General features: G+C 36.2%; 2 protein-coding genes across 2 annotated transcripts in view; both read left to right on the top strand.

Annotated features, from left to right (window-relative positions):
- cdkl1 (cyclin dependent kinase like 1 (CDC2 related kinase)) overlaps nt 1–12526 on the top strand; it is a 24627-nt gene extending 12101 nt beyond the window's left edge. Inside the window, exons 3-9 of the mRNA XM_072457543.1 lie at nt 3416–3488; nt 6758–6848; nt 7796–7996; nt 8913–8995; nt 9065–9121; nt 12133–12291; nt 12374–12526. Of these exons, the coding sequence (XP_072313644.1) occupies nt 3416–3488; nt 6758–6848; nt 7796–7996; nt 8913–8995; nt 9065–9121; nt 12133–12291; nt 12374–12475 (766 nt within the window). The 3' untranslated portion in view covers nt 12476–12526. The remainder of the gene's footprint in view (nt 1–3415; nt 3489–6757; nt 6849–7795; nt 7997–8912; nt 8996–9064; nt 9122–12132; nt 12292–12373) is intronic.
- map4k5 (mitogen-activated protein kinase kinase kinase kinase 5) overlaps nt 1–14521 on the top strand; it is a 101695-nt gene that overhangs the window by 74478 nt on the left and 12696 nt on the right. The window lies entirely within an intron of this gene.

Genomic DNA, 14521 nt, shown 5'->3' with positions numbered 1-14521 from the left:
AACAAACAGTGTAACAAACAAGCAGTGAAACAAACAGTGAAACAAACAGTGAAAGAAACAGTGAAACAAACAGTGAAACAAACAAACAAACAGTGAAAGAAACAGTGTAACAAACAGTGAAACAAACAGTGAAAGAAACAGTGTAACAAACAGTGAAACAAACAGTGAAACAAACAGTGTAACAAACAAACAGTGTAACAAACAGTGAAACAAACAGTGTAACAAACAGTGAAACAAACAGTGTAACAAACAAACAGTGTAACAAACAGTGAAACAAACAGTGTAACAAACAGTGAAACAAACAGTGTAACAAACAGTGAAACAAACAGTGTAACAAACAAACAAACAAACAAACAAACAAACAGTGTAACAAACAAACAAACAAGCAGTGAAACAAACAGTGAAAGAAACAGTGAAACAAACAGTGAAACAAACAGTAAAACAAACAGTGAAACAAACAAACAAACAGTGTAACAAACAAACAAACAAGCAGTGAAACAAACAGTGAAACAAACAGTGAAACAAACAGTGAAACAAACAGTGAAACAAACAGTAAAACAAACAGTGAAACAAACAGTGAAAGAAACAGTGTAACAAACAGTGAAACAAACAGTGAAACAAACAGTGTAACAAACAGTGAAACAAACAGTGTAACAAACAAACAAACAAACAAACAGTGTAACAAACAAACAAACAAGCAGTGAAACAAACAGTGAAACAAACAGTGAAAGAAACAGTGAAACAAACAGTGAAACAAACAAACAAACAGTGAAAGAAACAGTGAAACAAACAGTGAAACAAACAGTGAAACAAACAGTAAAACAAACAGTGAAACAAACAAACAAACACAAACAAACAAACATTGTAACAAACAGTGTAACAAACAGTGAAAGAAACAGTGTAACAAACAGTGAAACAAACAGTGAAACAAACAGTGTAACAAACAGTGAAACAAACAGTGTAACAAACAAACAAACAAACAAACAGTGTAACAAACAAACAAACAAGCAGTGAAACAAACAGTGAAACAAACAGTGAAAGAAACAGTGAAACAAACAGTGAAACAAACAAACAAACAGTGAAAGAAACAGTGTAACAAACAGTGAAACAAACAGTGAAACAAACAGTGAAACAAACAGTGTAACAAACAAACAGTGTAACAAACAGTGTAACAAACAAACAAACAAGCAGTGAAACAAACAGTGAAAGAAACAGTGAAACAAACAGTGAAACAAACAGTAAAACAAACAGTGAAACAAACAAACAAACAGTGTAACAAACAAACAAACAAGCAGTGAAACAAACAGTGAAACAAACAGTGAAACAAACAGTGAAACAAACAGTGAAACAAACAGTAAAACAAACAGTGAAACAAACAGTGAAAGAAACAGTGTAACAAACAGTGAAACAAACAGTGAAACAAACAGTGTAACAAACAGTGAAACAAACAGTGTAACAAACAAACAAACAAACAAACAGTGTAACAAACAAACAAACAAGCAGTGAAACAAACAGTGAAACAAACAGTGAAAGAAACAGTGAAACAAACAGTGAAACAAACAAACAAACAGTGAAAGAAACAGTGAAACAAACAGTGAAACAAACAGTGAAACAAACAGTAAAACAAACAGTGAAACAAACAAACAAACACAAACAAACAAACATTGTAACAAACAGTGTAACAAACAGTGAAAGAAACAGTGTAACAAACAGTGAAACAAACAGTGAAACAAACAGTGTAACAAACAGTGAAACAAACAGTGTAACAAACAAACAAACAAACAAACAGTGTAACAAACAAACAAACAAGCAGTGAAACAAACAGTGAAACAAACAGTGAAAGAAACAGTGAAACAAACAGTGAAACAAACAAACAAACAGTGAAAGAAACAGTGTAACAAACAGTGAAACAAACAGTGAAACAAACAGTGAAACAAACAGTGTAACAAACAAACAGTGTAACAAACAGTGAAACAAACAGTGTAACAAACAGTGAAACAAACAGTGTAACAAACAGTGTAACAAACAGTGAAACAAACAGTGTAACAAACAAACAAACAGTGTAACAAACAAACAAACAGTGTAACAAACAAACAAACAAGCAGTGAAACAAACAGTGAAAGAAACAGTGAAACAAACAGTAAAACAAACAGTGAAACAAACAAACAAACAGTGTAACAAACAAACAAACAAGCAGTGAAACAAACAGTGAAACAAACAGTGAAACAAACAGTGAAACAAACAGTGAAACAAACAGTAAAACAAACAGTGAAACAAACAAACAAACACAAACAAACAAACATTGTAACAAACATTGTAACAAACAGTGTAACAAACAAACAAACAAACAAACAGTGTAACAAACAAGCAGTGAAACAAACAGTGAAACAAACAGTGAAAGAAACAGTGAAACAAACAGTGAAACAAACAAACAAACAGTGAAAGAAACAGTGTAACAAACAGTGAAACAAACAGTGAAACAAACAGTGTAACAAACAAACAGTGTAACAAACAGTGAAACAAACAGTGTAACAAACAGTGAAACAAACAGTGTAACAAACAAACAGTGTAACAAACAGTGAAACAAACAGTGTAACAAACAGTGAAACAAACAGTGTAACAAACAGTGAAACAAACAGTGTAACAAACAAACAAACAAACAAACAAACAGTGTAACAAACAAACAAACAAGCAGTGAAACAAACAGTGAAAGAAACAGTGAAACAAACAGTGAAACAAACAGTAAAACAAACAGTGAAACAAACAAACAAACAGTGTAACAAACAAACAAACAAGCAGTGAAACAAACAGTGAAACAAACAGTGAAACAAACAGTGAAACAAACAGTAAAACAAACAGTGAAACAAACAAACAAACAAACACAAACAAACAAACATTGTAACAAACATTGTAACAAATAGTGTAACAAACAAACAGTGAAACAAACAGTGAAACAAACAGTGAAACAAACAGTGAAACAAACAAACAAACAAACAAACAAACATTGTAACAAACAGTGAAACAAACAGTGTAACAAACAAACAGTGAAACAAACAAACAAACAAACAAACAAACAGTGTAACGTGTAGACAATCGAGTCGCATTAGCTTAAGCGCTCAAAGCTATTTTTATGATCCGACCACATACTCGACCGCGCTGACGAGACAAATCGCTTAGTAAATTACATTTCCGTTTGTAAAAATGCAGAATAAAATCACAATTCCTCCCCAAACATCCAGCTGCCTTCTCCTTTCCAAATCCGCTATATCGTTGGCGAACTGAGACACTATCGACCGACTAATCAACCTAACGACTAAATGCCGACAGCCACAGTGAAAGACCGTCCCTCTCCCCTCGTTACGTGCTCATGTTCCTCTTTAAATCTGCCCGTTAACGATCTTTCCCGTTTGTGCAGCGTCCCGGAGCAGCTGGCCAGAAGCATCACGTGGCAAACGCTGCAGGCCGTCAACTTCTGCCACAAACAGAACGTGAGTCTGACTTTGCCCCGTTTCGTTTTCATCATGTTTTTGTTTGTTTCTTGTTTGTTTAGCAGCAGCGGGAGAGAAAAAGAGAGAAATAATGATGTAAAATAGCTTTGATTTAAACGGTACTTAAACTGGCCTTTTCTCCTTCAATCGTTTTTGTATTTTGCCATTTTTTGACCAGTTTGCTCTCTCAACATAAATTTTTCAAGTTTTCAACAACAAATCTGCAACTAAAGCTGTTTTATTTATTCATTTCATCAACTTGCGTCCATCGATTTATATGGGACGTTGTAAATTCGACTTCTCAATTTCTAATTCCGATTTTTTTTTTTGGATTAATTTAAACTTGAAATTTTTAAAGTGATTTTCAGTAAGATCTAGTTTAAAATATGTACAATATCCAAAATTACCTGTGTCATTTTTTTAATCTAATATGTTAATTCAATAAATCAAGACTTTTCCACTTGGCTCTGTCCATTTTTCAGATTTGAACATCACAAACTTGGGAAATTTTGTAAATTTTTACCGAAATGAAATGGACAAAAATTTAAATGAAATTGAAAATGAAACTGAATTTTTCTATTTCTTAATGAAAACATGACACAATGACAAACTTAATAGTAATAGATTCTTTTTTTTTTAATTTATGTGAGCAAACTTAAAAAGAAGTTTCAAATTTTAAAGTTTTGACTTCAAAGAATGAGGCGAAATTTGAACTTTTCAACACACTTTCTGTCAGATCTGGTTTACACAAATACTAAATAATATTAATACCTTCTGTTAGTATTTGTGATATTTCCTCTTATTCACTATGTCCCCCTTTAAAGAAAAAAGAAGAATTCCTGACAGAAAACATAAATCATAAATATTAGACCGATCATGTAAAATTATGCAAAAACAGCCATTTTTTACATAACAAATGACCTAAACCATGATTGATTTACTCTACGTGCAATTAGTGACTGTTTAATTGGCCCTTTAAACGATGAAGAGCGTCTCCTTCTCCTCTCGCTCTCCTCGCTCTGGTTCCCACCAAACTTTCTCTTTTACGATCGTTTTAACAAGAATTCCTTTACGTCGGTCGAGCAGCGGTTTATGCATCGCCGAGACTCCGTCCTCCCCGACCGCGCGGACCAGATTCAACGCTTTTACGGCGTCGCTCACCGTTTCACGCCTGTTTTTGGTGAGAAAAGGTTTTAAACTAACAGTGAACAAGCAGCGTTCTCCGTTTGACTGTTTCACACTTTTGACACTGGCAAAGAAAGTATTAAAGTAACTAAAGTATTCAAACTAGAGACACGTTTGAAAAGAATAGTAGCTGTAAAAAGGACAAATTCTGACGTTTCCTGAATAGTTTTCGAGTGGTCTTCAAAAGTAGCAGGAGACCACGCGCTTATTTTAACTAAAGAATTATTATTTTATGTTGAGAACAGCATTATTTTGTCTTAAAAGACTTTTGTTATCGTCGTCATATTGAGTTTTACGCCCTAGAATCATAATTGAGTTGGAAATTGAGTGTCGTGATACAGTAAATAAACCTGGGATGTCACGATTATCAGGTTAAGATGATTGTGATTATTTTGGTCACAATATAATGGTAAAGATAAAAAAAAAGTTTTGTTTAGAATTTACTTGGTGGAAAACTGATTATTTTTGAACTGAATTTAGTCTTTTTTTTAGTTCAATTAAAATAAATGACTTTTGTAGAAGAAAAATTAAGCCTTTCCCCAAAAAAGTCAACGTAAAGTGTTTTTCTATCTTGCTGTTTATGACAAATTGATCATTCAGAAAGTCCTAAGAAAACAAGAAGTATTATTGCGACAGACGAGTGACATCACGGATGGACTGTAGTTATTTCATTCTTTTAAAATCTACTCAACATTTAAATCAAACTAAAGCTTTTGCCAAAAGAATGTGAAATGTTTAAATTGCTGTTGAATCCCTCATCCATGCCTTCATCTCCTCCCGCCTTGACTACTGCAACTCCCTCCTCACTGGCATCTCCTCCCATTCCCTCCATAGACTCCAAATGGTCCAAAACTCCGCTGCCCGCCTCCTCACCCACACCCGGTCCCGTGATCACATCACTCCCGTTCTCCGCTCTCTCCACTGGCTCCCCATCAAGCAGCGCATAAACTTTAAAATACTCCTCCTCACCTTCAAAGCTCTTCACCACCTTGCCCCCCCCTACCTGTCTGACCTCCTCATCCCCCACCGCCCCACCCGAGCTCTCCGATCCTCCTCCTCTCTCACCCTGACTGCACCAACATCCCGACTCAAAACTTTTGGCGACAGAGCATTCTCCCGAACAGCACCCCGACTCTGGAACTCCCTCCCCCAACCTGTCCGCCACTCTCCCTCACTCACAACATTCAAATCCCGCCTAAAAACATACCTCTTCACCCAAGCCTATGACCTCCCCTACCCCTAGCCTCCTCTACCCCATTGCCTACACTTCTTCCCCCTGTTACATCCCCATCTTTTTCTCTCTACTTCTTCTGTCTTGTTCATTTTATCTGTATATTAATGTGTTCTGTACGTGTTGTCCCCCCCTGTCTGTAAATACCCCCCCCCTTTTTTATTATGTTCAGCGTCTTTGGGTCACTGAAAAGCGCTATATAAATAAAAATTATTATTATTATTATTAAATTACACAGAACAAATAAGTCACGGTTCTGGGCTTTTGAACAGAGGTCAGCAAATAAACTCACAACTTCTGGGTGAGAATTGAGAGTATTTAAGTGACCTGGATGTGTTCTAGTCCCGGTTTAGTCCCGGTTTAGTCTTGGTTTAAACCTGGTCTAGTCCCAGTTTAGTCCTGGTTTAGACCTTGTTCAGTCCTGGTTTAGTCCTGGTTTAGTCCTGGTTTAGACCTGGTTTAGACCTGGTTTAGTCCTGGTTCAGTCCTGATTTAGACCTTGTTCAGTCCTGGTTTAGTCCTGGTTTAGTCCTGATTTAGACCTTGTTCAGTCCTGGTTTAGTCCTGGTTTAGTCCTGGTTTAGACCTTGTTCAGTCCTGGTTTAGTCCTGGTTTAGTCCCGGTTTAGACCTGTTCTTGTATTAGTTTCTTTTTTCCCCTCGTCTGGTTCCAGTGCATCCATCGAGATGTTAGTGGTCATATTAGTTTCTTTTTTTCCCTGGTTTGGTTCCAGTGCATCCATCGAGATGTTAGTGGTCATATTAGTTTCTTTTTTTCCCTGGTTTGGTTCCAGTGCATCCATCGAGATGTTAGTGGTCATATTAGTTTCTTTTTTTCCCTGGTTTGGTTCCAGTGCATCCATCGAGACGTGAAGCCGGAGAACATCCTCATCACCAAACATCAGGTCATCAAACTCTGCGACTTCGGCTTCGCCAGGATCCTCAGTGAGTAAAAGAAAGAAATGTCTAAAAATCAAATCCATCTTTTTGTTGAAATGTCGTCCTGTGTTGAACCACTAGATGAAGCTGTGACAGGCTTAAAATGATGAGTCATGACTCTGTGGGAATAAACCAGGACTAAAATAAGACTGAAACATGGTTTAAATAGAACTTATGGTCAAACTGGATGTAATTAGTTCTGTTCTAGGACTAAACCAAGTCTAAACCAGGACTACTCTAGAACTAAGCATTGTATTTATTTATGTATTTATTTATTTAGTTAAATAAATAGTTTGTTATTATGAACAAAGCCATTAGATTGGTTCAAACTAGATGTATAAAAGTGTTATAGCACATGTGATAAACCAGGGATAAACTTGGACTAAACTAAACCAGGACTAAACCAGGATTTAACTTGAATAATACCAAGAACAATCTAAACCAAGAGTAAACCATGAATAAACTACGACTAACTTCAATCAGGTCTAAACTGGAACTAAACTGGGGATAAACAAACAAATCAGGATTAAACCAAGACTATGCAAGGACTAAACTATATCCAAGCCAGGACTAAACCAACCCTAAAACAAGGACGAATCGGGGCTAAACTTCCACTAAATTAAGATTTATCCAAGCATAATCCAGGACTAAACAGGAGTAATCAGAAGTTAAACCAGGACTAAACTAGGACTAAAGCTGGACTAATCATGACTAAACTAGGACTAAAGTTAAACCAAGTGTAAAATTTGGTCAAAATTAGCCAAAAACATCACCATATTGACCCCACAATCTAAACAACAACAAAACAACAACAAAAGGGGCTTTCCGCTGTGTAGGAACCTTCTGCAATCAGGAGGTTCCTCTGACTGAACCGGGACTGGGGGATTACGGGGACTTAGTTACCGGTACCGTCCCGTGTGTGATAACGTCCGGCGTGTGTTTCCCCGCCGCAGCCGGCCCGTGCGACTACTACACCGACTACGTGGCCACGCGCTGGTACCGGGCCCCGGAGCTGCTGGTCGGGGACACTCAGTACGGGCCCCCAGTGGACGTGTGGGCCATCGGCTGCGTGTTCGCCGAGCTCCTGTCGGGACTGCCACTGTGGCCCGGGAAGTCTGACATGGACCAACTCTACCTCATCCGGAGGACGCTGGGTGAACGATCAATACAGACGCTAATAATCAATAAATACATATCCAAATAATCAATAAATACATATGCAAATAATCAATAAATACATATGCAAATAATCAATACATACATATGCAAATAATCAATACATACATATGTTAATAATCAATACATACATATGCAAATAATCAATACATACATATGCAAATAATCAATAAATACATATGTAAATATCAATAAATGCATACGCAAATAATCAATAAATACATATGCAAATAATCAATCACTACATATGCAATAATCAATAAATACATATGTAAATAATCAATAGATACATATGCAATAATCAATAAATACATACGCAAATAATCAATAAATACATATGCAAATAATCAATAGATACATATGCAATAATCAATAAATACATACGCAAATAATCAATAAATACATATGCAAATAATCAATACATATATATGCAAATAATCAACACATACATAAACAAATAATCAATGAATACAACATAAATATAAATAAATACATACATAAATAATCAATAAATATGTAAATAATCAATAAATATGTAAATAATCAATAAATATGCAAATAATCAATAAATAACATACATAAATTATAATTATTAATTATAAATCAGACATTTCAAGGGGAATAGTATCTAAATTATATAAATGCATTATCAATTTGGACAGCCACTAAAAATTAATGGGAAAGAGAAAGTCATTTTGTTTTGACGGACGAAGAATGGGAAAATGGATAACCACAAGTACATATATTCATTAATTAGCCAGGTTTCAGTTAAATGTTAAAAGTTGGGAAGTGACACACACACACACACACACACACTAAAAGAGTTGTCGCACGCTGTCTTTAAATGCTTCACTTCATTACGCTAAATTAATGATGATCTTCTCTCTTTTTCAGGAGACCTTATCCCTCGACACCAGCAGGTTTTCAGTAGTAACCAGTTCTTCAGCGGCGTGTCCATCCCAGAGCCTCAGGAGATGGTGAGAAGCTCAGACTGTGAACATCACGTGGAACATCACATGATCACAATGTGTGTTTCTCTTTTTCAGGAGCCTCTCGATCAGAAACATCCAAACCTCTCGCACCAAGCTCTGAGTTTAATGAAGGTGAGACTCTTAATGCTGACGTTCTCCTCAAATATGTCTCATAAACGCTGTGTGTGATGTTCATATTTCTCACAAACGCTGTGTGTGATGTTCATATTTCTCACAAACGCTGTGTGTGATGATCATATTTCTCACAAACGCTGTGTGTGATGATCATATTTCTCATAAACTCTGTGTGTGATGATCATATTTCTCATAAACATTGTGTGTGATGATCATATTTCTCATAAACGCTGTGTGTGATGATCATATTTCTCATAAACGCTGTGTGTGATGATCATATTTCTCATAAACGCTGTGTGTGATGATCATATTTCTCATAAACATTGTGTGTGATGATCATATTTCTCATAAACGCTGTGTGTGATGATCATATTTCTCACAAACGCTGTGTGTGATGATCATATTTCTCATAAACGCTGTGTGTGATGATCATATTTCTCACAAACGCTGTGTGTGATGATCATATTTCTCACAAACGCTGTGTGTTATGATCATATTTCTCACAAACGCTGTGTGTGATGATCATATTTCTCATAAACGCTGTGTGTGATGATCATATTTCTCATAAACGCTGTGTGTGATGATCATATTTCTCATAAACGCTGTATGTGATGATCATATTTCTCATAAACACTGTGTGTGATGATCATATTTCTCATAAACACTGTGTGTGATGATCATATTTCTCATAAACATTGTGTGTGATGATCATATTTCTCATAAACTCTGTGTGTGATGATCATATTTCTCATAAATGTTGTGTATGATGTTCATATTTCTCATATTTCTCATAAACGCTGTGTGATGTTCATATTTCTCATAAACTCTGTGTGTGATGTTCATATTTCTCATAAATGTTGTGTATGATGTTCATATTTCTCATATTTCTCAAACGCTGTGTGATGTTCATATTTCTCACAAACGCTGTGTGATGATCATATTTCTCATAAACGCTGCGTGTGATGATCATATTTCTCATAAACGCTGTGTGATGATCATATTTCTCATAAACGCCGTGTGTGATGTTCATATTTCTCATAAACGCTGCGTGTGATGTTCATATTTCTCATAAACGCTGTGTGTGATGATCATATTTCTCATAAACGCTGCGTGTGATGATCATATTTCTCAAACGCTGCGTGTGATGATCATATTTCTCATAAACTCTGTGTGTGATGATCATATTTCTCATAAACGCTGTGTGATGATCATATTTCTCATAAACGCTGTGTGTGATGATCATATTTCTCATAAACGCTGTGTGTGATGATCATATTTCTCATAAACGCTGTGTGTGATGATCATATTTCTCATAAACTCTGTGTGTGATGTTCATATTTCTCATAAATGTTGTATATGATGTTCATATTTCTCATATTTCTCATAAACGCTGTGTGTGATGATCATATTTCTCATAAACGCTGTGTGTGATGATCATATTTCTCATAAATGTTGTGTATGATGTTCATATTTCTCATATTTCTCAAACTCTGTGTGTGATGTTCATATTTCTCATAAATGTTGTATATGATGTTCATATTTCTCATATTTCTCATAAACGCTGTGTGTGATGATCATATTTCTCATAAACTCTGTGTGTGATGTTCATATTTCTCATAAATGTTGTGTATGATGTTCATATTTCTCATATTTCTCATAAACGCTGTGTGTGATGATCATATTTCTCATAAACTCTGTGTATGATGTTCATATTTCTGATATTTCTCAAACGCTGTGTGATGTTCATATTTCTCATAAACTCTGTGTGTGATGTTCATATTTCTCATTTCTCATAAACGCTGTGTGATCATATTTCTCATAAACATTGTGTGTGATCATATTTCTCATATTTCTCATAAACGCTGTGTGTGATGTTCATATTTCTCATAAACGCTGTGTGTGATGTTCATATTTCTCATAAACGCTGCGTGTGATGTTCATATTTCTCAAACGCTGTGTGTGATGTTCATATTTCTCATATTTCTCATAAACGCTGCATGTGAGTTCATATTGCTCATAAACGCTGCGTGTGATGATCATATTTCTCATAAACGCTGTGTGTGATGTTCATATTTCTCATATTTCTCATAAACGCTGCGTGTGATGATCATATTTCTCATAAACGCTGTGTGTGATGATCATATTTCTCATATTTCTCATATTTCTCATAAACGTTGCGTGTGAGTTCATATTTCTCATAAACGCTGTGTGTGATGATCATATTTCTCATATTTCTCATATTTCTCATAAACGTTGCGTGTGAGTTCATATTTCTCATAAACGCTGTGTGTGATGATCATATTTCTCATATTTCTCATATTTCTCATAAACGTTGCGTGTGAGTTCATATTTCTCATAAACGCTGTGTGTGATGATCATATTTCTCATATTTCTCATATTTCTCATAAACGTTGCGTGTGAGTTCATATTTCTCATAAACGCTGTGTGTGATGATCATATTTCTCATATTTCTCATAAACGTTGCGTGTGAGTTCATATTTCTCATAAACGCTGTGTGTGATGATCATATTTCTCATATTTCTTATATTTCTCATAAACGTTGCGTGTGAGTTCATATTTCTCATAAACGCTGTGTGTGATGATCATATTTCTCATATTTCTCATAAACGTTGCGTGTGAGTTCATATTTCTCATAAACGCTGTGTGTGATGATCATATTTCTCATATTTCTCATAAACGTTGCGTGTGAGTTCATATTTCTCATAAACGCTGTGTGTGATGATCATATTTCTCATATTTCTCATAAACGTTGCGTGTGAGTTCATATTTCTCATAAACGCTGTGTGTGATGATCATATTTCTCATATTTCTCATATTTCTCATAAACGTTGCGTGTGAGTTCATATTTCTCATAAACGCTGTGTGTGATGATCATATTTCTCATATTTCTTATATTTCTCATAAACGTTGCGTGTGAGTTCATATTTCTCATAAACGCTGTGTGTGATGATCATATTTCTCATATTTCTCATGTGTATGATGTTCAGGGCTGTCTGAGGATGGACCCGTCGGAGCGCCTCTCGTGCGAGCAGCTCCTCCATCACTCGTACTTCGACTCGCTGCGGGAGAAGAACCAGACCACGTCCCGGGACCAGGACCGGACCAATAAGAGGACCAGACCGACCCGGAAGCACCTGCCTCCCGGGGTGAGGCCCCCACCGCTCTCTCTGAGTCCCAGTTGTTGTTCTTTTGTGGTTTTTTAATCATTCTTTTCCTTCTCTTGTCCAGTATCTTCCACAGTTGACGGGCAGCAGCATCTTCCCCGCTCTGGACCACAAGAAATACTACAACAACCTCAGAAAGTTCAACTATCACCTCCCGAATATTTAAAGCATCCGCCCGTTTCACGACACAAAAACACAGACTTTTACAGAAATGTCATGAAACCCACACTCGTGATGTTTCTGCAGTGGAACATTTGCAGTTTGATCTATGCACTGTTCATGCCATGAGGCTCTGTTTGTGGCCTTTGTTTAGATGTTTGTAGACGACAAGGAGAACTCTCTGCTTTTCAGACTCGAGGTGCTGCACTCTTCAGCCAAATGCACCTGACACTGTAGTTTATGCAGTACTTTAAATACATAAAGTACATAAAGTACATAATGTAAAAGGAAAGATCATGTTCCTCGATGACGTTTAGGCTCAGATTTAGAGCGCCGGCTCAGGAAAGTATTTAGGTTCTGAAGTACAATCTAAACCAGGTCTGAACCAGGTCTGAACTAGGACTGAACTAAGTTTAAATTGATACTAAACAAAGGACAAAACTAGGACTTCAGATCAGAATTAAACCAGGACTAAACGAGGACTAAACCAGGTCTAAACCAGTACTAAATCTTTACTACAACCTGAACTAAACCAGGTCTGAAGGCTCACTCTTGCACAAACATTGTACACAATGAAAATGGAACTCAAAATAGGATTAAACCAGGTCTACATCAAGATAACCCCTGTCTTAAACTATGTCAAAACCGGGATTGAAATCAGCAAATAACTGGGAATTACTCAGGAATAAACGAGTACTAACATGAACCTAATACTTTGTCTGAAACTGGACTAAACCAGGACTAAACCAGGACTAAACCAGGACTAAACCAGGACTAAAACAGGAATTGAGTAAAAAAAATAATAAACAGGATTCAATCAAAGCCTCGTCCAAACTAATATTCAGAGTTTAACAGAGAACTGTGCTGGACTAAACCTGGGCCGGTACGTTCTTCACAGCTTGAGAACCCCTGCGTTGTCATGGAGATGAAACCCTGAGAAGTCGGGTGTCGGCGTTTGGTGCTAAGGACGTTCACAGCCATCGGTTTGATCAAATATACACACGCCAAATGTTTAAACTAATAATAATCATGCAGTTTGAAGCGTTTTCTCTTTGTATCTGGTGTCGACTTTTGTAACGGAAAAGAGTCAATAAAGTTGTTCAATGATGTCGTCTGTACAAGTGGATTTTATGACGTTTAGTTTAGTTTAGATGCTTTTAAGGAACTTTTCAAACACTTTTCCTTCTTCTACTTGAGTAAAAACCTACAGCGCTTCTTCAGATAAGATTTAGTGTCTCATTTCTGTGTTTATTTCTTTAAAATGCCAGTTTTTTGTTGTTGCTTTAGTTCATATTTTGTCGCTCCAATTACATGAACTTTTATGAATTATGAATCAAATAATGCGTCATTGTAATTGAGCAGTAGTTTCCGCCAGTACTATTTACTACTTACTAGTGTTTTTAGTACTCTTTTTGGAGGAGTACTTCTGTTTTTGTGCCATCTGAAAACTAGATTTAAAACCAGTGAGAAAGGACTAAACCAGGACTAAATCAGGACTAAACCATGATTAAACCAGAATTAAACCAGGACTAAACCAGGACTAAACCAGGACTAAACCAGGACTAAATCAGGACTAAACCATGATTAAACCAGAATTAAACCAGGACTAAACCAGGACTAAACCAGGACTAAATCAGGACTAAACTAGGATTAAACCGGGATTAAACTGGGACTAGACCAGAAATAAACCAGGACTAAATCAGGACTTAACCAGGACTAAACTAGGATTAAACCGGGATTAAACCAGGACTGAACCAGGACTAATCCAGGGACTAAACTGAGACGACATCTGGACTTGACCAAAAGTAAACCAGGTCTAAATCACATAATTTAACTCTGTGACTCATTGGAAATTCCTGTGACTCATTCTGTAATTCTACCCACTTCTGAAATGGAATCCAAATAAACCAAAGTGAAACACTTGTTTGTACAAGTGAACAAACTACAGATTTATTTTAAAATCAGTGTCAGTCCTTTTTACAAACAATTTAAGTCATTCTTTGACTCACTGACGCTCTGTCAAAGCCACGTTAAATATAAATCTGCTTCAAAT

Source organism: Eucyclogobius newberryi, unplaced genomic scaffold, assembly GCF_026437365.1.
Source record: "Eucyclogobius newberryi isolate DKJ021-1_F unplaced genomic scaffold, fEucNew1.0.hap1 SCAF_21, whole genome shotgun sequence".
NCBI classification, from domain to species: Eukaryota; Metazoa; Chordata; class Actinopteri; order Gobiiformes; family Gobiidae; genus Eucyclogobius; species Eucyclogobius newberryi.
This window is presented reverse-complemented; position numbering and strand designations above follow the sequence as displayed.